Source organism: Magallana gigas, chromosome 9 (assembly GCF_963853765.1).
Source record: "Magallana gigas chromosome 9, xbMagGiga1.1, whole genome shotgun sequence".
NCBI classification, from domain to species: Eukaryota; Metazoa; Mollusca; class Bivalvia; order Ostreida; family Ostreidae; genus Magallana; species Magallana gigas.
Genome location: NC_088861.1, coordinates 36,965,240 through 36,992,680, shown reverse-complemented (window position 1 = coordinate 36,992,680; position 27,441 = coordinate 36,965,240). Strand labels below are relative to the sequence as shown.

The window sequence follows — 27,441 nt, the reverse complement described above, 5'->3', positions numbered from 1 at the left end:
CTCGGCTATAATATTAAAACATTGACCTTAAAAAATGGGGGAAGGTGTCAGACGACTTCTATGGATCTGCAACTTAATTCGCCTTACTGATCCGCAATTTAATATAGGATCGGAGCCGGTTTGGTAATAGGATGTACCGACTCTCTATACTTGGTATTTAAATACGAATCCCTGTTTATCTGTATATAAATTATTCACGTGATAATATGTTATCAGATACAAGGACAAGGAAGAGAAAATACAAGGGCCGCCATGTTCAATTGTGGAGGTTGGTATGTTGCTTATTAAAAAAGAATTATCGAGAAAAAAGTACAATTTTATGAGAAATTAAATTAATTCAAGATGGGTAAAAAACGTTGAAGAAAAACCAAGTTACCAACACTGGTAAACCTACACCTACTGCATGGACTTGTACGACATTCTTTATATTTACGTGGGTTAAAACGTTTTACAGTTTTGCATGCATACGAGTTGAAAATATTTTATTCCTAATTGTTCATACTTTCAGAATTATTCTGAAATTCACGAAAGGGTCTGGCCATGGACCGCCGTTGGGCACAGGATGTGTTACGGTGTCATCTCTGTGAGACCCCGAACCCCCCTATGCACTGTGAAGTTTGTAAAAAATATATGTGCAAAGTTTGTGTAAAGCAACATCTCTTTGATGAATCTAAAGAACACATAGTGGTGCCACTTGAAAATCGGGGAATTGTTACTAAATGTTCAAATCATTCCACAGACTTATGTGACATTTACTGTGAACAATGTGACATTCCATTTTGTGTGGAGTGTGTCTCCTCTGGAAAACATTTAGGCCACAAACAAGTAGGCATTTTAAAGATTCTAGAGACCAAGAGAAAAGCTATGCAAAGAGATTTACAAGAATTGGAGAAAAATATTCTTCCTAAATACCATGAGATTGCATCCAACATTACAGTTCAGAAAGCTGAGTTAAAAGAGAACTCTCAGAAACAGACAACGGCCATCATCAAACATGGTGAAGACTTGCACCAAGAAATAGACACTGCTATCCAGAGAATGAAAGCTGATCTTAATGAAATGGACTCCAATAATCTTGTTTTCCTAAATAAGCAGGAAGATTATCTAAAAGCCACCATTTCTGTAATCATGCAGAGCATTGAAAAACTGAATAAATTACTGAATTCCAATGATGTCAGCATTGTATCTGCCTACAAATGCAGGAATGCTGAATTCAGAAGATTGCCCCCAAAACATTCAGTACCTTTACCAAGTTTTACCCATCCGGAGATCAACAAAAAGCAAATCTATCAGCAGTTTGGTTCTCTGTCTGCGTTCCTTACCAAAACAGAAGAACGTGGCTACACCACGGATTCTCCCGATACCGAGTCCTCTCCCCCGGATAGACCGCTTGATGAACCACGGATAACTGTAGATATAAAAACTGCATATGCAGCCTTAAAAAGGGTTTCCTGTCTGAGTGATGAACAAATATGGACTTGTGGTAATACCAATATCATGACACTCTACAACCTGCGTGGAAATCTAGTTAACACAATCCAAACCAAATCAGGGAAAAGGCCAAGTGACATAGCAGTGACTATGAGTGGCGATCTTGTTTATGCTGATGCATTAAATAGAACTGTAAACATAGTGACGAATACACAGATACAGGAACAGGTCAGACTACGGGGGTGGAGACCTAGTTCTATCTGTAGGTCCTTCTCAATCTCTGGTGACCTCCTGGGTTTTTTTATCAGTGATGATGGTGAACAAGCAAAGGTTGTGCGTTATTCTGGCTCAACAGAGAAACAAGTTATTCAGTACGATGACAAAGGACAATGTCTATATTTATCTTGTTATCATAATAAAATCTGTGAGAACAGGAACCTAGATATCTGCGTGTCGACAACCAGTGCAGTAGTGGTGGTCAATCTGGCCGGGAAACACCGGTTTACCTACACTGGTCCTCCCTCTACTACCAAGGGATCATTTGTTCCACGCGGCATCACAACAGACAGCAAGGGCCAAATCCTGATTGCAGACTTGAGCAACTGCCATATCCACATCATTGATATGGACGGACAGTTTCTCCGCTATATTGACAACTGTGTTTTATTAGATCCATCTGGTTTATGTGTTGACACCAGAGACAATCTCTTTGTTGCTGAGTTCAGAACAACTCACGTGAAGAAAATCAAATACTAGTATAACAAATAAACACTTACAATACAAGCATTTTGAAAGTATAACATAGGTTATACGTACAATTCTGAATGTCTACAAAAAAAGTACTGTGTGTATGAAATAGGTTTAGATTCGAATTCGAACAAATTATGGAGTATCTTATCATTTATTATTTCATTAAAATTATTTTTTTATTTCATGTTATTGTGGTTAGCTACAATGTATATAGTGGATGTTTTTGGTTAGAAGCGAACTATTAGCTCACTTTTCTGTTTGTAAATATGTTGGTGACAGCATGGTTTGGATAAAGTTAGCAGGTATATATAAAAATGACGTTTATATTTGTTTTGTTTATATTGCGCTTGAAAACTGTATTCTACAGTATTATGATATTGACCCTTTTGACACTCTATTGTGCGATATTGCGAAGTACAGTGATATGGGTGTTTTAATATTAGCTGGAGATTTTAATAGTCGGGTAGGTGAATCGAAAGATTATGTTGAATATGAAATGTTGGCATACCATATGTTAAATAACATAACCGCATGTTTGTCATATGATAAGGATTATACCTGATCACGTAGATCGGAAGACAAACAGGTCGTAAATTACTTGAACTATGTCGAGCCTCTGGTCGCAGATTATGTAATGGCAGGGTTTCCTGGGACACTCGGGGCATATATAGGTTCGAGAGTCATATATTACGTTTGAGTTGATAAAGACGATTTTGATGCCACCGAGAGTGTTACTGTAAGGACCAGGCAAAATATATCACAATGATGGGACCGGTACAAACAGGCATGGGACAATGACTTTTTTTTTATAAAGGAAAAGCAAGGGACAGAAACTTTTTAGTACATGTGTATTAAGTATCCATGGGTCAAAAACTTTAATCAAAGGCCTAAAGGGCCTACGAGTCTCGCTCTGAACGTGTTGTCAATATTTTGATGTATTTGTTATTATTACATTGTTAGTAATACATAAAAAAAATCTGTCTTTTGTAAATAAATTTAACATAGGTGAACAAAGATTACAGGGCTCATTGTGGCAGACATCACCTTTATGAGACCAGCTTTATCATATTAAATTATATGATAATAATATTTAGATCCTATTTAAAAAAGTATCTTTCACGATTCATGATTTTTTCTATCTTTGATATGTTGTAGCGAGTGATAATAAGATACTTCTATACTTAATTCATGATTTTTTGAATTTTGCGTGTTGAAAGCAGAAAAGAGTCAATAAATGTCTGATTCCTCAATCATCAACTCGTGTCAGTACTTTCAGTACATTGATTCAACACGTTCTGTTGACATTTCCATGATAGACTGGCAATTCCTGCCAGACTGGCAATGCATAATATCGTAGGATAGAGACAAAGGACCGGTATATTTCAATGACGAAGAAATAGGAACTATTTGCATAATTTCGCACATTATCAATTCACGTTTGTGCTCAAAATCCACTCCAAGAGATCCGATAAACAGCAAGTGTCTTCTCGCATCGCGAGCTGGTTTTTTTTTAAAATAGATTTTACTCTTAATATGGAACAAGGTTTTCCCCGTGTAAGTTGTCGAATTCATGGGCGGCCATTGAACAAAAACTACTTTGATTTGTTTTATTTTTTAAACATCAAGAAAAACCTTTAAAATATATGTGTAAAAAAAGATAAGATTGTTTAACCATTTCAAATTGGCAATCATGCAAATAAAAGAGGTTAATGAATGCACTATTTTCATTAGCGCATGAATAATGTAGTGCAAAATTTTCGCAGAAAAGGCTATGATAACAAGAACTCGCTCGCTTCGCGAGCCGACTTAAAAATGAGTTACAGTTCTCAACACAAGAGAAACATTTATCATTTTTAAAAAATATATTTTTTTTAAACAAAAAATCTTCTAAAAAATCATTTCAGAAGAAGTTACTCCCCTTGTTTTACAAAACTGACAATTGCTACATTTCACTAACACAAAAATTCTCTGAAAAGATATCTTGCCTTAAAATTAGAAAACTTATGCAATTCCGAGAAAAATTATGCCTTATACCTGGTATTTCCAATTACATTAAGGTTTTAAAAAAATATGGCTTAAGCAAAGAGTTCTTCTGAAAGTGAAAGTCAATATTATTACTAGAGTAGTTTGACTCTTGCTCTTAAAACCTCATAAAAATATCTACTCCTTGAGAGGTACCAGTGTACAACAGGGTTCTCAAGACATAATACTTTAGGTCAAAGGGAAGTAATTCAAAAACTACATTTTGACAAGTACACTGGGAGTAAGATGTACTCCATGTACAACAATAACATCAAATTTCATGTGGGACCCCTATGCTATAGGAAAATAAGCAATAAAGACAGATTTTTGTTTTATTCAGTTCATGTACAAAAAAAATGGTTAAATATTACGTATACAATGAAAGGGTTTTTAATATTATAAATTTGTTCACAAGTTCAAGCATCAGATGTCACTATCCAACACAATGTAACCTAGTGGTGCCTATGATCGGGTTGTCGTGGTCGCGGAGCCGCTTTGATGATGTCATCGACTCGTAGGATCATTTCGGCGGCCTCGGAGGCACTCATCAATACCTGGCGCTTCACCTGGAAGGATTCGGTGATCCCAAGCTTCTCCATGTCTCCTACCTCGCCTTCCTTCATGTCTATAAATAAAACAGCGAAAATTAAATTACTATCAGACTGACGTTTGTCCTTCTTAATGCATTCAGTAACCTTTAAGATGTATTTCAACATGAAAATCCATTGGCAAATCATAAGATTATAACAGATATTTTATGTCAATTGTAATTCTTGTCTTCATTAAAATGAAATGACCTCCCTCATTTTGACAACACAGTGTTTTAATACAATATACTTTGATTGCTTTTGATTCTTTCAAAGTTATTTGTACTGACTTTGATTACATGTAAACACTAGGATTAATTCCTGATTTATAGTCAACATACGAATTCAAAATATCATACTTCCATCATCTTGCAATTTAACTTTTCTAATATCACTGCTTTACAACTCCATTCCTCTATATTAATTTTTCTACCTTGTAAAAAAACACAATCACTGTCTTGACCTTAAACAAATCTTATTTATTTAAGTCCGTCAATGGTAAAACTTGCATGGCAATGACCCTTCAGCCTATATTATCGTATTCCTTACTGCCAAAAAAGTATTCAATAATCCCGACCATTATCTTATTACATGTACAATAGTATCGGTCATTATTTTGCTATTACATGTACTTTATGATTATCTCTTGGTTTACCACGTTGCTCCAGCCTCTATATTCAGTTGTTCCAGCCTCTTTATTCATCTAGATAATGTCACTTTACTTACTTAGTCCCATGGTGTGTTTCCCTGCTGTGTGTAGAGCCCTTAGTTCTGAGACCAGCTGGGCACTGTCATATCCAGCGTTGTCAGCAATGGTGGTAGGTAGCTGGAAAAAAAATTGGTTTGTTAGCCAATCTTCCACAAACACTTTATAAACCATAAATGCTTGATTTATCTGAAGACTTGCATCAGTCAACTAAACCCTTTCTCGAACCAATAGTCAAAGAGAAATGATAAAAAATAGCTGTATTGGAAATGGGGAAATTTCAGTCATGTTAAATAGAGTTTACTATGTGACATTCTCTTTGTCTTCTTTTTTACCACACCTATACTTTAATATACACTTTTTAAACAAAATTACAAGAAAGAGTAACATACCATTCTCAAAGCCTTGGCGTAAGCCTCCATGGCCACAGCTTCCTTCCCAGGAGTCTTTGCTGCCAGCTTAGAGACAGCATCAGCCATCAGCATCTCGGCACTTCCTGTAAACATCAACACAAATTTTAACGAGGATTTAACCTTACTGTCCAACGATTGATATATGCTCTGATTTATCACACACTGAATACTGAAAAGGTTTTACTTTCACTGTTTTTGGATGAAATATGTTTCTGTTAAATCAAGTACATCACTAAATATCATGTACATGTACATGCACATACATATATTCATAGATGAATTTGGAAATCTGCTACATCAAATCTAAATGTCCTTGTTGAAAAATCTATTTTTGCCAAATATCTTACAAATCAAATAAACATGTAACAGGTTGACAGTACCTCCACCGAACACAGTCTTGGTTTCTTTGACGGTCTGGGTCAGGACACACAGGGCGTCGTGGAGGGACCGCTCAGCCTCGTCCAGGATTTGTTTGGTGGCGCCCCTCAGTACAATGGTACAAGCCTCCCCCATCTCCACTCCTGTCAGTCAACAGGAGAATAATTAACACAACACTCCATATGCCCTCATTGTAACAATTATTACAGTAGATATGTAAAATCTGCCATACACATTTAACAATTTTTAATTCACATTTCATTGCAGAGAACACTTACAAAAAACTATTAAGATGAAGATTTAAAATCTGCTTATTAATAAATGTTGAATTTCAAAACCCTCCCAGGTTTAAATGATAAAATTCTTTGTGCAGGACCACCATGGTTGCTAGCTATTCAGCTTTTTTATTCAATGCAGTAAGATACATATGTTTTTATCATACTATGTGTATAATTTCCCTATTGATACTTTGAAGTTCAAAAACTTACAAGTAATAAACCTAATATAATATTACAGTGGAACCTTAACGCAAACATACCAGAGAACTTAATGAGTTTGTCCTCGCCAATCATGACTTCTTCAATCAGCTTACATTTTCCTAGACGAACGCTCTCAGGGGCGTCAAACGTGGACACAATTTCACCACCTTAAACACAAAATTACATACAGGTCATTTTGGACTTAATATGATAGTTTAACCCGTAAACCTATGACCTAAATATCAACATGCAATATTCTCTTCATATAACGGTATTAAGTGGACCATTAAGCTATTTAAAAATGTAGAAATAAATGGTTTTCAAGGTTTTCATTGTAAACAGTTTGAGACATGTATACAAGTCAGTCAATTTGGTGACCCTTAAAAATACACAGGTCTTCAGCAAACAATTGCACAAAAGCAATTTAGTACATTTCAAAATGGTTGTATCTAGAGAATCTGTTTGAATGACTAGGACTTCTGTTTGACTGTAAAACAATATTGAAGGGGCTGAAGGGCAAATATAATGTATATTGTCGTTTTTAAAAATATATCCTCTGTCAAATCTTTTAAAAATGTTATTTTCATTATTTTCTATATCATTAGCAGAGGCAATAAATAAAATCACAATTTTATATATTGTCACCGACCTTTCGATTAATTGTGACCAATCTTAGATAGTACAACAATATCAGATTCTTTTTTGAATTCAAAGGACAACTCTAAACAAATATGCAAGAATATTAAGATAGATGGAGATAACTCTGAAATCTGTACAATGATTCAGTTGAGAGGATTTTAAATAAAGATGGCATTCAGTGTGAGCCGTACACACCTGTAACCAATGCCAATCTCTCCACTCCTTCAAAGTCTGCATGTTCAATGGCCATCACCCCGGCATCAGCAAACAACTGCTCAGGGTAGTTGTAGATTAATTGCCTGGAAACATAAAAATAGTTTCAAATGATAGATACAACATCATTTAAATATTTAATTCTATGTTTTTGACCAGGATATACCTTGAAAATCTAAATATCATAAAGTTTAAGGAGCTGATAAATACTTATATAATTTAGAAAAGCTTAAACCTTTGTCAAAATTTTATATTAAGAAAATTTTCAAAGTCTGCCCTTCCTAAAAAAAACCAAAACATACAACCTACTGTATTTCTACTTCTTTTGCTCTTTTTTACATATGCATGCACTCGTGATCCTTGCCCGTTTTCGTATTCATTTGTATATGTTTATATTGTTTTTAAAAGCCTCATAAACCAGTGAACTGGTCTTGGGTGAACAAAAAATAAATAAAGTCTTAATTTTAGTTTTCCATCAAAAACATTAAATAGTGGGGAGTCCCCATCCATCATAGGAACAAAATTACCAACTCCAACTCATTACCTTAGAGGCCTGGATAATTTTCCATGAGCTATCATCATCATCTACTACTAAATGTCTTTTAACTTTGTTTACACTTACCTATTGATGAACACATTACAGCCATGCTTGATGATTTTGTTGACTTTGTCTCTCATCTTTTCCTTTTCTGCTAATTCTAGTTCAGCTACTTTTGAGACAGCATCTACTTTCACTTTGCTTCCAAATACCTTTAACACAAACTCAGGTAATTAATAATACTTTTCAAATTTCAAGGATTAAGATTTATTAAGAAGGCATACCCTTCACATCTTTATACCAAGTCTATCTGGATTACCTTTAAGGCTTAATATTGTACAGGCTGAATGGCCCAGCCTGCAGTGTGTTTATACAAGAGGCCCATGGGCCACATCGCTCACCTGAGGAACAATAGGTATGATAAAATCAGCTTAATGGAGTCATAATACAAACTATCTGGACAATGTACAATAATACATGTAGATCCTGTATAAATAAAATCCATTTTCCCCTGGATATTCTTATGTTTATAATCATTAGTCCCCTTTCTGACAGGATGATTTTATAGTCATGTCATATGTTGAGTATTGCAGTTCTCAAAAAGATCCTTAACAATAGTTTATACATCGGATATAAACGTACATCAAACTCTGAACCTTCTCGTGAGGCCAAAGAATTGTCCTGGGGCCAAAGTCTTAATAATTATAAAGAATCATCTGGCTGATTAGTTTCTGAGAAGATTTTTAAAGATTTACCCTATATATTCCTTTGTTAAACTTTGACCCCCCATTGTGGCCCCACCCTACCCCTGAGGATCATGATTTTCACAACCTTGAATCTACACAACCTGAGGATGCTTTCACACAAGTTTCAGCTTTCCTGGCTGATTAGTTTTTGAGAAGAAGATTTTTAAATATTTACTCTGTTTATTCCTATGTAAAATATCGACCTCCCATTGTGGCCCAAACCTATCCCCAGGGGTCATGATTTTCACAAATTTGAATCTACACTACTTGAGGATGCTTCCACACAAGTGCCAGCTTTCCTGGCTAATTAGTTTCTGAGAAGAAGATTTTTAAAGATTTACTCTATATAATCATATGTTAAACTTCGATCCCCCATTGTGGCCCCAACCTACCCCCAGGGGTTATTATTTTCACAACTTTGAATCTACACTACCTGAGGATGCTTCCACACAAGTTTCAGCTTTGCCGGCTGATTAGTTTCTGAGAAGAAGATTTTTAAAGATTTACTCTATATATTCATATGTTAAACTTCGATCCCCCATTGTGGCCCCAACCTACCCCCAGGGGTTATTATTTTCACAACTTTGAATTTACACTACCTGAGGATGCATCCACACAAGTGTCAGCTTTTCTGGCTGATTTGTTTCTGAGAAGCAGATTTTTAAAGATATACTGTATATATTCCTATGTAAAACTTCGATCCCCCATTGTGGCCCCACCCTACCCCAGGGGGTCATGATTTTCATAACTATGAATCTACACTACCTGAGGATGCATCCACACAAGTGTCAGCTTTCCTGGCTGATTAGTTTCTGAGAAGAAGATTTTTAAAGATATACTGTATATATTCCTATGTAAAACTTCCACCCCCCCCCCCCATTGTGGCCCCACCCTCAGGTGAGCTAAAAAGATTAAGTTTACAATACAATAAGTTGTTAAAGTTGGTTTCTGGAAGAACAGACTTTGAACATTTTCTTAATAAATATTGACAATTTTTTTACTTTTTTAATCTTTAGTTTTTAAGATCTGTGTACAAACATAGAATTGTGAGCAAATCTTTGTATCTTGCTTATAATTCGAAGCTTAACACTCAAATATGGTTAGTAAATAGAAATTGTAAACAATTAAACACAATAAACATGCACTATACCAAATAAAGAACACAATTTATTTTTTCGAAATGAATCATATATATATACATGTATATCTCGTTTTCGAGATGCGGTAGACTGGCGATGCCTGTCATAAGACCAGTCTATCGCAATGAATTGCCAGTCTACGATATATGGAATAACGAGCCATTCTTTATAAGTATTTTCGCAATTATCTCAAATTTGGAACAGAAATCGCCTATAATTTTTGCAATTTATATTTTCCCTTCCCTAAGGATGATTTATGCTAAATTACGTTAAGATTAACTCGGTAGTTCTTGAGAAGAAGATTTTTAAAAATGCACCCCCTTTTTCTACAGTTTCAAGGTTTTCTCCGCTTTGAATACAGATCGGACTTTTATTTCTGCAATTTATATTCGCCCTCCCATAAGGATGCTTTGTGCCAAATTTGGTTGAAATTGGATAAGCGGTTTTAGAGAAGAAGTTCAAAATGTAAAAAGTTTACAGACGGACAGACGGACAGACAGACGGACGGACAGACGGACGACGGACAAAATGTGATCAGAATAGCTCACTTGAGCTTTCAGCTCAGGTGAGCTAATAAAAACTACAATACCTTAATTTTGTCTGTGTCCATAGGTGTATTGGCGACTAAGATCTTGGCATTTTCAATTCTCTTTGGTTGGTTTACTCCAATTTTCTTATCCAACAAGAAACCTGTCATCAAAGCAGTCCATTAATAAAGCAGAACCAGGCAATAGCCTTATTTGTTTTCATTAATCCACGAATTCACAAGAACTAGACTGGGATGAATCGCATTACACTGTTCCAAATGAGATCATAGTTATCTCTTATAACAACTATCAATCATATACTGTTTATGGGTATTTAAAAAATAATAATTGAATACAGTATTATTCATAATTTTGTAAAATCTATTTAAAGTTTAAGCAGTTTGTTTCAAAATAAATAGCTGGTCAGGAGAACTTTATAGTTAACACTGTACCAGAACTTGCTTTTGATAAAGAAAAGTTTGCTCAACAACATGAACAGAATGAAATAACAACAGAAAATTAACAAGATAAGTTACTACTTTGTCTGGTTTCAAGTTGTACCACCATTATTAAGTAATTACATTCAAATTATAATCCTGAATATGTACTGTAACTCCCATGTACTGTAACTCCCATGTACTGTAACTCCCATGTACTGTAACTCCCATGTACTGTAACTCCCATGTACTGTAACTCCCAAACTTACCTTCATCTAAGTAGGAGTCTTGTAATCCTCCACCAGATTTCTTGATTAAGTGAATTGCATCTAGATTGCCACTGCCCTATTAACAAACAACAAATAAACGTCCAAATGTCATATAATCTGCAGTGAGGACATAATTAATCAAATTGGAAATTAAATTTGTAAACATTTCAAGCATTCAAGTAAAACTTGAAGAAACTGTTTTAATGGGGAAATAAGAGATCTAATGGGAAACTCTACACTTTGCTCATTTTGTAACAGTGCACAATACAGAAATGAGACCGGTTGGAGGACTAACAGATAATAGCTTTAGCGTATTTCCTATAATTCATTTGCACAATTCTTAAAACAATTCCAAATTTCTACAATGATGAGGTAATAAAACAATTCAAAATTTCTACAATGATGAGGCATTTTTACAAGAAAATTACATGAAAATTTATGACAGTGACAGCATCCTTCGAGCTGGCCCACTCCAAAACACTTACAGAATCAACTATGATAAAAAGATCAACAATTTGAACTCTGCTTCACCTTTAACCTGAGAACTGCGTCCACGGCTAGCTTGGAGAAGTAATCCTTGTACTGGGTGAGGATCTTGGAGCTGAGGGTTGTGCGGGCGATGTTCATCAGATCTTCTCGGAATTTAACCTCGTTGTTTCTGTAAAACACGGACATTTTATAGTGAATATAATCACCTTCATCACATCAGAACCAAATGATACACTACGTAATCCCCTTGGTCTTAAAAATGTCCATAAGCAAAACATTGAAAAATCTTATAAATTTCCATCAAGATAGCTAGCTTATTTTCAATGCAAGTAATTTAGTTGGATATGTTTACATCTGCCAGAATTTGTTCATTGTGGGTATATTGTCAAGGAAGCTGACACTTTGAACTTTGGAAAAGTATTATTATAATCATTTTTGGTTTTTCTAGAAACTATTTAACTGTCTTTAGATAGTTTTCACAAACTTTCAAAAATCACAGTACATGGCTTTACATTTACTCTTGTCCGATACCGATTGACAATTCTAAATATTGTCTGTGGCACGCCTTCAGTCCACATACATATGATAGGTATGTTGCATACCAACTGTGTAAAAGATCATTGCGTATACAGCTCAGATGATTACATGTTTCACCTACCCATTGTCCCGAGCAAAGCTCTGTAGAGCCCGCCGTGCCTCATCTGTGGCCTTCCTCCAGCCTGTGATGATTGTCTGGGGGTGGATCCTTTGGGAAATCAACGCCTCTGACTCCTGGAACATCAAGCTTATTTTATTATCAATTTTCTTCCGATAACTGCTGACTATGATCATTCAAATTTTGTTACATTTATACGTGTATTGCTAAGACTTCAAGAATCTCAGTTGCCCTTTCGTGTGAACATCTTTCTATTTTGTATTTGTAGATGGGTGTATCTATTCCAGAGACTAGTTACTTACCCTCAGCAGTTCACTGGCCAGCACCACGACTGATGTGGTCCCATCCCCTACCTCATCGTCTTGGACTTTTGAGATGTCTGAAAAATCAAACTCAGTACATTGTATATCCTCTCTCAATGCACAGACTGCATGATTATAAAATGTGATCGTAAGAATAATCATTTCATATTTAATCAAGTTGCTCATAACTACGGTAAGTAAATATATATAGAGGATATCTATATTGTGTGATTTTATATTTGCTTTATCCAACGAGTTGAAATGGTGTATATATTCCCAAGGCTTGCCCAGCGAATATACTGTAACCATTTCAACTCGTTGGATAAAGCAAATATAAAATCACACAATTATAGATGTTCTATTTATCTCATACTATTAATATTTGATTTATATTTTGAAGCTTTTGAGACAGTCCCTTATATGACCAAAATTGATTTTTTTTTTTAAAGATTAAAAACGATGATGCAACGTTGTGTTATGCAGTTATTGTGACCTTGCACAATAGAATTGAGTAAGTCGTTTCAGAGATATATCTAACTGTTATAATGTAAAGTTTCACTGAAATAAACTTTGAAATAATTCTTAAGCTCTAAATAATTTTTCTTTGAGCTTATTCATTTGATTAAATGGAAATACTGATCAGAAGACTTGAATTATCAAGTTTGTTGACATAAACAAAGTTTCAAATGCTCTTTAGTTTGAATTGACTCGAACAAGGAACAGTTGTTGATGTTTTATAACACAAACACCTGCCTAATGATTCGAGATTGAAAATAGTGAACAAGGATGCTTACTGATGGTGGAATCAAAGTCTTATGAAACATTATTTCGGTAAGTTCTTGTATTATAAACACAATCTGTTTTCATCGCGTCGTCAGGATGAACTCCTTGATATAGTTAATGTAATTTGCAGTTTTATAAACTACACAAAGCAAATTGAAAGTTTGAAGGGGTAAACTGATCAAAAATCTTGACAAACAAAAAAAAAGGTCTTTAGGTCTTTTGGTTACGGTTATGTATAACTGTGGAAAAAAAGTGAGGGGGGGGGGGGGCAATATCCCGGGTTCCGATGACTATGCTTCGCAGTTGTGTGTTTTCCTTCATATTTGTAATTTAAGTCTTAAGTTTGTCAAAATCCATTTTATATCAATTTTTGTAGCTGATATAGTTATGTTGAAAGTACTAGCAAATCTTCGAAAATAGGTCACTGAAGCGTTGAAGCGAGGGGCTGTGTCAAAAATAGTTCAGACTGGAAGTACCGTATTTGATAAAGCATAACCCGTTTGAAATAGCAAAGGTTTATCACACGGGTAATATACACTATAGGTATGAGATAATCTCTCTCTCTCTCTCTTTATTTGCTTCTATACATACCAACTAAGATTTTTGCTGCTGGGTTGTCAATTCCAATGGATTTCAGGATAGTAGCTCCATCATTAGTTACTTGAATTCCACCAGAGCTTTGTAAAATTTTGTCCTGGTGTCAAACAAAAATACATAGAGTAAATATTTTTTAATGGAAAGCATTTATTTTGTTAAAAAATGACTTACTAAAGAGCATTTATGACCAAAAATTCATATATAGTTGATAAAAATTATAAATACAAAAACGTGGCTTTGATTTCATCAGAAGACATTTTTCTTTTTTAAGTAACAGAGATATTTTTGTACTCTTACCTTTTTTAGAAAAATATGGTTTTACTTAGATTATATGAATTGCAGAAATTTTCAAACACCCCAAATAAAAGAAAATCTAACTTACCATCCCTTTTGGCCCAAGCGTGCTTTTAACCAGATCTCCAATAGCAATGGCTCCAACAAAGGAGGACTACAAGACGAAGTGGCAGTAAAGGTTCATAAGAGGGTTTATAAAGCAACTTTAAAAGTTATGAACTAAAACATTGTTGACGACAGACAACCAATCTCACACCTGACCATCAATGAAGTTTCATCATCAATCCTAATAATAAAACAAATAAATTGTTCTTCCTCTGTCAACTGTGGCTAATAATACTGAATATTGAAAATTTCAGTGGATTTGCCTAGTCAATAAGGATATGCAAAATTAGGCTGTGGATGTCTATACTCTGTCCAAAGTTTTTGCTTCCACCGCTTTTCACTTGATATTTCGATAATAATAAATACCTTTGTGCTCAAACTACGTTCATCCACTATTATGAAAAATGTCCAGATTATCTGTTTTGAAACGCCCCCCTCTACCACTTCAGGTTTCAATACACATCCCAAAATAGAAAGTCTACAGAGATTTTGCATTGCATCAGCCATTAATAAGCCCGGATGATAACGTTGAAAAAATGCGCGAGGTGTCCCGAGTACTTCTGAATGGTGAAAAGATGTAAACACTTTCCATTATAAATCTCTGTGAGAAATTTGTTTTTGTTCCTGTAAACTTTAATTAGTGAAAAGGGATAATGAAGTTATCTTGGCTATTTTCCATTTCACCGTTTTCAAGTGTACTTCTTTCACAGGTATGTGTATTTTTATTAAAAATCAGCAAAAAGTGATGGAAGCAATAAGTTTGGACAGACTTATAAGTACAAAATGACGGTAAACTTCATTTAAGTTATACTTGTATATGGTTAAAATCAAATCCATACACATGCACAAAAAAAAAGGTCTACTACATCATTGATCTAAGGACATAAACCCGTTCTTTAGGAGTACATGTAGCATTATGAATGACACAATCGTTGAATTAAACTGATTTTTAGAAAGCTTCAGTTAAATAGTTATATTTACATTATCCAGTGTCTTTGCCTGTGATAACACTACATATCGATTTTGTACTATATAACCCATAATACACATGACGCCAAATTGAGGCGCCAGCGGGGTTTGCTTATTTATATATAAATATTTAATCGTACGATGGCCTAAAATTATATAAATATAAGTAATAAGGAATCATTCTTTAAATATTATGAGGTGATAATTTCGGTCGTGGCATGATCAAATCTATCATAAAGCCCTTCGGGCTTTATTGGATTTGATCACAACCCGACCAAAGTTATCACCTCATAATACTCAAATAATGATTCCTTATTCCTTATATCACTCACCAATCGTGCAGTTTCTGCCTTTTCCTCCTCTGCTCCTGCATTAAAGATCTGTACTGGATTTAGGGACATCTTAAAAAAGATAACATTCTCTTAAATTTTCATGTCCCAAAGTTGTTCTCAAGCTAATATCTTGAGAATTGAGCAAATTGAATTAGAATTAAGATTACTTGAGAATTGAGCAAATTAAATTAAAATGAAGATTATAATTTATATACACATGTATCATATTTTAATAATAAAAAAAATTGGTATTTTTAATATCACATAAGAGCAGTTTGTGCTTTCAAATAAATATATGCTTTTTAAGACTTGTTTTCTCCTAATACGCTTAAACTATATCAGAAAACGTCGAGGGTAAAAGCTTGAGAGGGGAGCCTGTCTGATCTAAGCATTGGGGAAGGAGGGTCAACAATTTAGACATGACTTGTAAGAATTCCTAAAATAAAACATTTGAAATTGAGAATATATCCCATTTCACAAACCAAAGACAAAAAAATAACCAAATTTTAATAGAAAAGCACGATTTAGGGATTCCTGTCTATAAACCAATTGAACGTGTGACATCATGTTTTTAATTCATGAAAAGCACATGGTTACCATGCTTATGAGTTTATCACTCATTGAAATAAATAATTTCACAATTTCTACATCTATTAGTTTTGTTCAAATAATCATAACATATATTCAAATAAGACAAACCATATTTATGTTGAATGAGGTGTCCTTCTTTCTAAATAATCCCAGTAAACTAGAAAAATATATTTAGTCTCGAAGCTTCCCTTGTTAAACTAAAGAAACTTCCGGTAAAATATTTTGTATTTCGAACCCGATTCGTTCTCAATCTGAACATGCTGAAGGGGGGGGGGGTCTCAAAATTCCGTCACATCAGGTGATACTTGTCAGAGAACCGCAATTGATCTGAGATCATTATAGGCCCTTCATTGTGTGTATGAATTCAAACAGGCAAGACGCGCCATCAGTTATGGAAACTTCAAAGGGGGTATTCAAAAGGGGGAGGGGGGGGGGCGATCTACGCTCAACATACTGACAGAACCCATGAACCCCCAACCTCAACCACTCCTTCTAATAAAAAGAACAAAAACTAAAAAATAATAATAAACAACCCCATCAACTTCACCGCCCATAATCAAAATCGTAATTTTGCCTTGTATGGGAGAGCATAATGCCTGTCGAATCTCCCGCGACTTTAAATTAAAATTAAATCATGTAAATCTCTTATACAGTATAGTACATACAGTATAGTACAAGTATACTCTAGCACTGCATTATCTGACCAATAACAAACATAGATCTATACTTTTCTTATTTTCATTTCTATTCACTGCTTATTTTCTTTGATTCACAGATTACATTACAACTTGATCTCAATCTTTGACTTAGCTAGAGCTATTGTTTATTAAACGTTATTTGGAATGGGCAAGATCATTATGTATTTTTGTCGTTATCTAAAGCTGTTAAGTTTTATATGTTTTCTGAAATAGTTCTAGATCTAACACATAAAAATTAAAAAGTATAGTAAAAACAGTTTTACCTAAAAGGAAGCAATTTTTAATCACAGAATTTAAAAAGAAATGTCCACTATGATTCGAACCCCCTCTCAGCCAAGAGGCACTGTCAACAGTTCTCTGCCTATCATATGTGGCTTAATTTGGAAACCTGTATAGCTTTTGTGTTTATAGAATGAAAACACGCTATTGAATGCATCGTCAAATATAATACATGTACATGTATGTAAACAATGTACACGTATACAAGCCAAGAATCCATATTTTATCAACATTCGAACAAAGGACTATATATGATATGGGCCTGTCATGGCCCCCTAAAATGAAATGTCCACTATGATTCGAAGCCCCTCTTAGCCGAGAGGCATTGTCCACAGTCATCCGCCTATCACACTAGGCTACGTTGACTCATAACAACCATTGTGAATAACTTTTATAGTTTGACAATTATAAATCAATTTTTTAAGTTTTTGTGAAAACCACGAATTTTGATCCATAATGGGTCTAGATTCCACTTATATAAAAAAGAATGAAACCTTATCCTTTTAATAGAAGTACTTTTAGTTTGGAGTATACATGTAGAACCATTCATGCCACAAAATTGCAATGAGTAGCACAGTAAAAAGTCAAGATTTAGGCACAAAATGCCGTGCGGCTTAATTTGGAAACCTATATCTTTTGTGTTTATAGAATGAAAACACGCTATTGAATGCATCGTAAAATTTATAATACATGTACATGTATGTAAACAATGTACACGTATATGGAGGGTAATCGTGTTCAAAAATCCAGACATGTAAACTTGTAAATCCGAATATGCAATCGTGTTGATGTGTGAGCCTGAGCATGAATATGTGTAATTCTGATCGTGTAACCTATAAAACTCGGGCATAAACACATGTAAGATTTGACTCAGTTCCTTCGCAATAACGGCATGATGCACATTTTGCAACTTTATTGTTTACATTAGTTAATTAAACCTTCAACTTTGCACACTTTCAATCCGTAGTTTCTGCGTTTGTAACTTCAGGCTCGGCAATAGCACATCTGACATGATACAAACTGACAAATGTAAAGTCTACAAGTTTGTCGAATTTTGACATGACCTTATATGGCAACTGCCTTGCTGCGGGAAAAGGCATGCCGTAACCGCCGGACCGGAATGAACGAAAAATAAACATAATATTCAGCTAAACTGTTGCAATAAGCTTTTAATGAACGACACCTTTTCTATCGAAAACACGGGTATTATTTTTAGAAAAGAAAAAAAAATTGAGGTATGATTGAAACTGGACCAAACAGGAAGAGGTTCATGTAGAAAAAAAATCGTTGCCGATGTGACGAATGCGCTAATTTCCGTAATATAATTCTCATGGTATTATTAAAGGAAATGCCTAATATCTTATATCTCTAAAAAAAAAATTGACATGTAATTTAAACTGGAATATAAGTAAATGCGTACTCTTTTCTAGAAATGAGACGGATCAAGAAATTTCCTAAGGGGGTAAATATATTTTGAGCGGCATGGGGTTCGAAGACCGCCGTGAGGTCCCATGTAACTCCATTGCTTCTGAATTCTAAGAATTTTGAGAGTGAATTTTTAACCGGGTTTCCAATTATTGAAATAGTAAAAATTACAGACGGGCGAGCGGCTGTCAAAAAGGTACCCTTATTGTACCGATAGCTCCTCGAACAGTTTTCAAGATAGGAAGTTGTTCTTTTGCAGATCATTTATACATATATATCAGAAGTATGCAAATTGCTAGGATTTTGATTTCTGATAATTTATAAAAATATCAGCTGTTGAACTTAGTCATTTTTGGGCAAAAACATTGCATATAGAGTACCCCATTTTTACTCTTGTTATTTTTCTGAATTAGTTAGAATAAACGACCTGCAAGGATTTGGTAATTTTTTGCGGAAAAATTCATGTTACTTTACATGTATTTATACTTTTTGTTGTTGTGTAAGTGAAAGATAAATAATAACACAATCTTCAATAATAATAAAAAAAACTAGCGCATATATTTTGTGCGCCGTAAATTGAAGTTTTACTATGGGAGGCACTGTAGCTCAAGGATCGTCCATCAGTATTTTTAGACAGGGAGCTACAGACCTGCAGCTAGTTCACAAGTGGCTGTAAAGCTGTATTATAATAGCTCTCCAGAAATTTTTTATCAGCCAACTTCACAGAGTGAGTCTGTATTGAACCGACATTCAAGACGTCATACTTAATCCCGTAATAATTGCTTAAAATAATTTTTAAAAAATGTCAATTTTTACCTGCATGATAGGCTTTTTTTCCTATATATTGCCGACAATGCAAAGAAACATTTCTTAAAATAATTTATACACATATTAATTTCACGACAGTTAACCTTATCTTTGGAATTTTTATTCATTTTTTTAAAGAGGGTGTCGCTTCTTATGTCTCATATTACCGGGTAATCACAATCTCAAAACCAATGTCTTTAAATAGTTTGTCTTTCTTATCGATAACTTTGCAACTCAGCTGACGGACCCCGTGTAATTTTTCGCGTGGGGGGGGGGGGGGGGGGGTCTTGTCACAACTTTGTGGTAGCATTTGGAGATATTTTCTTAATTCAGCCGAGGCCTATACTTTAACAATTTGTTGCATGTACTCTAATAACAGTGGCGTCGGAAGCAAATTGAAAGGGGGGGGGGGCTATACTAATCATGAAAAATATTGACAAGAATTCCCATAATCATGAAAATTCTAATCCGTGGGGGAGGGTATACCAATAACTCCAATCTTACCTGCCCAATCCCCCCCCTCCCAAATCATGAAATTCCTAATCCGTGGTTGTGGTGGTGGTGGTGGGGGGGGGGGGGGGGTGCTAGTATACCTACTATGACTCTAATTTTCGATATCACTATTAATATTTCATTTTCTTTAAGGTCTTTTAAGGAACAATTTAATTTGTTTGTTGCGAGGAAAAAGTGGGGGGGGGGGTTGAATCCTCCCTGTTGCTATGTTCCTAATGGTTAGGTCTAACTTGGCAAAAAATTGGGGGGGGGGGGGGGGGGCTAAGTCCCCCCCCCCTAGCCCCCACCCTCCCGGTTCAGACGCCTATGAATAAAAATGCGTATATATCTTTATTCACGTGTATTCAAACAGTCATCAAATGTAATTTTTTTCAGTTCTAAGTGGATATCTGAAGCCGATCGAATTCTTTACTCGCATCTTTTATACATTCTCTTGAGTAAATGTACACCAATCTCATAATTTAATTTTCCGAAAAATAATACTCTATGAAATGTTGTTATCCAGAGATAATATGATTATAGGCTTACCTAATATTTTTTTTTATTTATTCCGTTCCTATTCCGGCGATTACGGCATGCCTTTACCTGCAGCTAGCCTTTTTCTATCAGTGACGTCACTGTTTCCATATAAGGTCATGTCAAAATTCGACAAACTTGTAGACTTTACATTTGTCAATTTGTATCATGTCAGATGTGCTATTGCCGAGCCTGAAGTTACAAACGCAGAAACTACGGATTGAAAGTGGGCAAAGTTGAAGGTTTAATTAACTAATGTAAACAATAAAGTTGGAAAATGTGCATCATGCGAAGGAACTGAGTCAAATCTTACACGTGTTTATGCCCGAGTTTTATAGGTTACACGATCAGAATTACACATATTCATGCTCAGGCTCACACATCAACACGATTGCATATTCGGATTTACAAGTTTACATGTCTGGATTTTTGAACACGATTACCCTCCATACACGTATACAAGCCAAGAATCCATATTTAATAAACATTCGAACAAAGGACTATATATGATAAGGGCTTGAAATGGCCACCTAAAATGAACATCATCATTTTAAAACTGTAATTCTTTGTTTTCTTTTTTCAATTATATATGTAATGTTTTAACACAGTGTTCATTTTGATTCAACTGCCCACAATTTAGAAATATTACACCGTAACGACAGCCTTTTCCGCAATTTTTGATTTTTAGCATAAAACAGCTTGTTTTCAAGCAGTTTTTCTTTCAGAAAACATAGAGCGCATGCTTGAACAAACAAAATATTTTAATCAGAGATGTATCTAGTCAAGGCTAATAAGAAACAGAAAAAATTTCCTTGTTCAAGCATTTTCCCATTCATAAAAAGATAAGAAAAACGTCAATTTTTGACTTAATTTGATTGAATTGTAGAACTCACTTTTTATAGCGTCACTTCTGACGTCATATACTGCCAGTGAGTGCAAAGAAATCAAATAAATAGGTGGAAAATATAATTTACATCAATTCTTCTAAAATATAACACAACACTTTAAATATTGTACCAGAAACACTTTTAAAAATGGCGAATTATGGGGGCCAAATTTAACTCATATAATATATTATAATAGTTAAATTCTTTTTTTTATTGCTCCAAAAGGGGGATATACTATAGCATTGAATCATGATTTTTTGAAGTATACACTCTCATAACTGCAGCGGTGTGTGCATACAAATTGAGTAACGCGCGTTAGCGCGTTATGAAAATTTGTATGCACACACCGCTGCAGTTATGAGAGTGTATACTTCAAAAAATCATGATTTAATGCTTATATTTACATTTTTTTAACTTCTTGCCTTGTCTGCAAATGTGATTCATACCTTAAAATTCCTATCTTATCCTAAGGGTAAGTTAATATTAATGGAAGAGCCACAGTAACAGCCATAAGCGTGAACTTTGATTTTCGCTTGTGACGTTGCAGTTTACAGCGTTCAACGTTTGTGACGTCATAATAAAACTCATCAATTTGACCTTTGACTACTTGTTGCATTTAGAGGCATTTAAACATCACGGAATTTAATGGAAAAACACAGTAGAATGTAAATATAACGCCTTGTACGCCCCTGTCGTTTGCCACTGTGAACTTTCCCTGATTGCGATTTTTTTCTACTATAGTAGAAATGGAAAATATCCAAGATATCTTCATTGATAAATTATCCCTTTTCACCCATAAAAGTTTGCAGGGATGAAAACAAATTTATAATTTATTTATAATATAGATTTATAATATGAAATGTTTACATCTTTTCTCCATTCGGAAGTACTCGGGACACCTCGCGCAATTTTTCAAAGTTATCATCCGGGCTGATGCAATGCAAAATACTCGTAGAACTCCTATTTTGGCATGTGTATTGAAACCTGTTTCAAAACAGATAATCTGGACATTTTTCAAATTAGTTGATGAACGTAGTTTGAGCACAAACGTATTTATTATTATCGAAATATCAAAAGAAAAGCGGTGGAAGCAAAAACTCGAGACAGAGTATAGTACTGTGCCAAAAAGCATGCAGGGGACCGGTACAAATAAAATGATTGTTGTTCAGTTATATATATATACCCTGGCCAGATGGAGAGTAATTTTGCTACATCCTTAATTTTATCCTTTAAAACAATTCAAAATACTTAGATATGTAAGGTTAAAATTCGCCATCTTGAACGCGAAGGGTTAATGTCCTCTGAATGTTAGATATTTTAAAAGGTGAAATTAACCGTCAAAATAGCCCCAAGTGTCCCAAAATAATATACAGTACTGTATTATATTTACAGTATGTAGATTTAATATATTATGTGACGGGGTGTATGCCATCGAAGTGCTTTAAAATGAACAGAAATAAAAATCAAAATTTTAAAAGCTGTTCAATATATATGATATATATACATCCACGAAACATGACTCCCCCTATTTTTTACGGAAATGAATTGTAATTAATTCATTTCAATTATTATATATAGAAATTGACATGACTAAAATATACAGGATCCAGTTCTAACCAGTTTATCAATTGGTCGAAACCTTCAGCAACTAAGAAAAACACGGACTGCACGAAATAATCATGATGATGTCAGACTCAAATTTCGACGCAGACCTTGCTATTTCTTTAAGCTAACGTATTGATGTTCGAAGCCTATTCATTGAAAATCCGTTATAATTGTAGCAGCGAAAATCATCAATGACAAATATTGAATAGTAACTGTAAATCACATTGCAAAAAATAATAAACATTTAATCGGGAATTCGAAACTAGCATTTTTAAGATTTAAAAGGAATATTTAGGTGTTGGGAACTCAAGGTAACTGCGAGGTAGCCCCCCCCCCCACCCCCCCCCTCCCAAAAAAATAAGTTTGGAAATACAAAGAAAAAAAATACTGAAAGTTAATGAAAAGCGTGACAAAAACTTCTACCTAAAATTATTAGAGGATGTTAATTGCTCCCATTTTATATGAAGCTGAAAAAAAACTTTGAAATGAAATATGGCTCACTATCAGAGCAAACGACCTACAGTTGCAAAACGCGGGAAAGCAACGATGACGATTCTGCACGCAATTTTTTCTGATGCATGGTAATGGTGTACTTGCTCAGTTTCCCAACAAAAAAAGCCAGAATGTTTTGCAATATAGGTGTTAATATTCATAAAATATTATCTTATATACAAAAATATAACAAGATCAGAAGACCAAAGTCAGAGATCGATGAGAGGGATTAAACTTTCACTTAACTGCTCCTGTGATGATACTGGAAAGTGTTAACATATGGCTATATATAAATGCTTGAAAATTGAACCATCCCTCATATTCATGGTATGAGGGATGGTAGGATATGATACGACGCCTTTGCAACGTAGCACAGTGGGTTAGAGGGTTCACTATGTAGTCATGAGTTCGAATACGGCTAGGGATTTTCTAAATTTTACCTCTCCAAGAAAAATTTTAAATCGATTTTTTGGTTAAAACTTTGTAAAAAAAATTAAACCGGTGATAGTAATTTTATTATAATGCATGCACTTTAATTCGCGTTAATATTGACAGGTGTCCTATTCAACCTTAATGAATCAGTGGCCTAGCTAGACCAGAAACGAAGTGCGAAGGCCCCGGAGGCTCATGGATTCTGACGATTTTCTTACTAAAAATCATCGCAGAAATTAAAAGGAATGCTCACTATTTAAACATATTTTTAGGCAGTTAAAATTGTTTTGGTTATAGTTAAGGCATAAAATAAAATTACAAAACTTATTAATTAAAAGCTAAAAGAAGAAAACACTTTTGACGTTTGTTTTAGACCCAATCAAACCTTTTATTCTTAAGTTCATTTCACTTGGTTTATGTAATGAAAATATCAAAAAGCTGTGATATTCTATGGGGGAAATTTAAAATGATGTGTAAAAAAAATCTTTGCTTTATTATGTACATGCATTGTGTTCTGTTTCTTTAATATAGTACTGTAAGACCACGTTGCGTGTCTATATTTGGTAGTTTTATGTTTAGCATTGATAAATTTGTCGATGGAATAACTAAGTATGAACCTTAATACTTGAATTCTTTGTTTAATTTTTTTTTTCTTTCTTTCTTTTTTTTTTACTGAGTTTCTTCCTTTTTTCCCAAATGATGTGCATGCTCAGGCATAAAAGCATACATGGTAGCTCTGCCACTGTGAATAGCCATCGTAGATTAACAATAATCTCTCTCTCTCTCTCTCTCTCTCTCTCTCTCTCTCTCTCTCTCTCTCTCTCTGCTTATTTATTTAGCTGTATAGGAGATGGTAAACTTACTTTAAGTCTAATTCTAATTAGATTGGGCCTCTCCTCCATAATCTGTTAAAATCATTCTTGAATTATTAAGAAATGAAATGAATAAAAGTACATGTACGTAAATTATTGGCATTGTTGATCGCTGTATATCAATTAGCGGAGAGAACCAATTCTTCGATCGATCTTGTATCTTCCAAGCATGGAAATTGGGTCTGGTGTCAGGCATTGCATTCCGATCCTAACGCTGATCATGAATAGTGATGCATCACAAAAATAGTAATGTTGTTTTTTGTTTGTTTGTTTTTTTGAAGGAAGCAAGCATTCGAGAGAAAAAAAGACCCCTTACATGTTAAATGTTTATTCAAAATAGTCTCACTCTCTACCAATTAAAGAAATGACTAGACCTCGGAGCTTCATACACGTAGTCCCTTATGCGGTGTATTATTTTTAGGGTATGTCATTTAAATAATGAAGATTGTTTATATTAGTCCCATTATTTCTTTATTTTAACTGTGCAATTTAGGAAAGCATTTCCCACTAACGTATTTCGTGTTTTCACTCACCAATAGTACATGTATTTGTAAATCAGGATTTATCTTTTTTAAATAAAGTTAAATTCAGGTAGACTCCATAACTATACAGTCATGTAAATTCTCATGTGAATAATCGATTTTTAATGCAAAACAGAACTCGGACTTGATAAATCGAATTTTAAGTACTCATTTTACCATTACTTATAAATGATATGCGTGAAATAAAAAATTACAACAGTTACAACAGGTAAAACTCATGTGTAACATAAAGATTGAACGAAAAATACCCCCCCCCCCCAAAAAAAAAAAATAAAAAAAAATAAATAAATAAAGAAAGAAATAAATTTTGTGTTTAGGCCTATTGCTAACCAATACATTATATTGTCTGCAAGTATCCCGTTTCTAAAGGATTTTTTAACTCACGTGAATTAATTTCAAGGATGTAATGTATATGTTAAAATGGATGTATATTTCAATCAACTGATCAAGGATGCATATTAGTTAGAGCAGCGAGAAACCACAAATAAAACCAACAATTTGAACTTAAGAATTATAAAGAAATAAAAAAAAATGTTTATTTCTGGGCAATAAACATTTGTGTCATGTTCCGTTTCTAAGTAATTTAAACCACGGAACTGCATGGATTGGTTCAGAATGCACCCAGTATAATTTGCACGTTGGTTTTCGATGTTTCCTGCAGAGGTTTTAAATTACAGATAAAATTGTGACAATCAAACCGCGACTTTTGTACACAGGTACACGTCCCAGATTTATTTTTAAATCCCATTACAATTACATATCTTTGCTTCTTGCTTCACACCCGCGGGGGCGGTGTGACGTCACCCGAAAAGCACAAGGGTGTAAAAAAATTCGCACCAACCCGTCAACTGAGGATTTCGACACGATGTAAACAAAACAGGCACACTTTAAAATATTGCAGTTATATACCGTCCTAATTGCACTGTGTTTGAATGAGACCATGGCTGTTGTAGACGGTAAGTTGATTAATTGAAGTTTTATCTCGAATGTTTAAGAAGAGGCCGAAAAGACTAACGTTATATCCCGAATTTTCTCTCTGGGTAAACTGGTAGGCCTAAACGTTGGTTGACGTTCGACGGTTCGTGCGTTTACTCCACGGTTTGTTATGGTAAGGCTTTTTTTCTAAAGTATCCAAGGATTAGTGCACTATTGTCTACTTTTTTCAAATGCACTATGCTCCAAGCGCTAAAGTAGAATTCGTTAGATGCATGACTGACTCTCGCAATGCCCCCCCCCCCCCCCCCCGCACCCTCAAGATACGTGTATACGATATATAGGCTTATATACAAATCATTACAAAAAACTGTATATTGTTAGCATTACTTAGATCTATATGATCAGATGATAGGTCACCTTTGATGATACTAAATATTAAAGTTTATCATACATGTATGTAATTGACTAGTTGAGATACACCAGGGATGTATATAACGTTACACGTCCCTGGATACACATGATATTTTTATTATTATACAAGTCATGTAACATAGTATTACATGTACGTGTTTGTTAAATTTTGCTCAGATCCAGAAGATTTTTCAGGGAGGGCCAGGTGTGATCGATAATTTTGATTGCCCGGAATGGTCCAAACTATTAAAAAGTTTGAATTTTTCAGGGGTCCAGGGGTAACCCCACCCAGCCATGTTATAGATTCTATGATGATGATTATATGACTAACTATATTAAGTGATATTGTGATATCTAAGGATACTGTGATATCAAAGAGACCAGATGGCAGAAACCTTGTTTTGACCTTTGCAATGGATGCAGTGCTCCAGAAACTTACAGGGTTCTCACCGTATCATCGTGTTTTACTTGACCCAATAGTACACTAGGTATTTTATGTCAGTAATGTGTGAGCTGAGGAATACATATATCTGCATGATATACATGATATACTATTCCCATTCTGCACGTTTCTATTAGCTGTGGCCCCGGCTTGGTGCCTGGTATGGGATGCTATATATTGATTTATACCCAAT

At 34.6% G+C, this 27,441-nt stretch overlaps 3 protein-coding genes across 4 annotated transcripts in view; 2 read left to right on the top strand and 1 right to left on the bottom strand.

Moving 5' to 3' along the window:
• Positions 1–178: 178 nt before the first annotated feature.
• LOC117691342 (tripartite motif-containing protein 2-like) lies at positions 179–3,279 on the top strand. 2 transcript variants are annotated; one of them, XM_034477282.2, is made up of 2 exons: positions 179–272; positions 509–3,279. In XM_034477282.2, the coding sequence occupies exon 2, from the start codon at positions 541–543 to the stop codon at positions 2,185–2,187; it is 1,647 nt and encodes a 548-aa protein (XP_034333173.2). In that variant the 5' UTR covers positions 179–272; positions 509–540; the 3' UTR covers positions 2,188–3,279. The 2 variants fall into 2 exon arrangements, with proteins under 2 accessions (XP_034333173.2, XP_034333172.2); XM_034477281.2 differs by having other exon boundaries at positions 194–268.
• A 1,243-nt stretch (positions 3,280–4,522) lies between these two features.
• Positions 4,523–16,626, bottom strand: LOC105334954 (T-complex protein 1 subunit beta). Its single transcript, XM_020070063.3, has 16 exons — positions 16,500–16,626; positions 15,801–15,869; positions 14,483–14,548; positions 14,095–14,197; positions 12,721–12,797; positions 12,422–12,534; positions 11,806–11,932; positions 11,275–11,350; positions 10,631–10,731; positions 8,241–8,368; positions 7,601–7,704; positions 6,826–6,933; positions 6,290–6,430; positions 5,889–5,992; positions 5,517–5,616; positions 4,523–4,828 (listed from the first exon to the last, which is right to left on the bottom strand). The coding sequence occupies exons 1-16, from the start codon at positions 16,500–16,502 to the stop codon at positions 4,656–4,658; spliced, it is 1,593 nt and encodes a 530-aa protein (XP_019925622.3). The 5' UTR covers positions 16,503–16,626; the 3' UTR covers positions 4,523–4,655.
• Positions 16,627–26,261: 9,635 nt separating this feature from the next.
• Positions 26,262–27,441, top strand: part of LOC105334956 (synaptotagmin-7) — an 83,336-nt gene continuing 82,156 nt past the window's right edge. The window contains exon 1 of the mRNA XM_034479523.2: positions 26,262–26,415. Within this exon, the coding sequence (XP_034335414.2) occupies positions 26,400–26,415 (16 nt within the window). The 5' untranslated portion in view covers positions 26,262–26,399. The remainder of the gene's footprint in view (positions 26,416–27,441) is intronic.

Bases quoted from the DNA above. Each gene is read 5' to 3' on its own strand.
- LOC105334954 (XM_020070063.3), bottom strand. The intron at 12,535-12,720 runs GTAAGTAACTAG...TTGATGTTCCAG, and splicing joins TGGCCAGTGAACTGCTGAGG to GAGTCAGAGGCGTTGATTTC. The intron at 8,369-10,630 runs GTATTGTAGTTT...TTTGTGTTAAAG, and splicing joins TGGACACAGACAAAATTAAG to GTATTTGGAAGCAAAGTGAA.
- LOC117691342 (XM_034477282.2), top strand. From the start codon at position 541: ATGGACCGCCGTTGGGCACAGGATGTGTTACGGTGTCATCTCTGTGAG.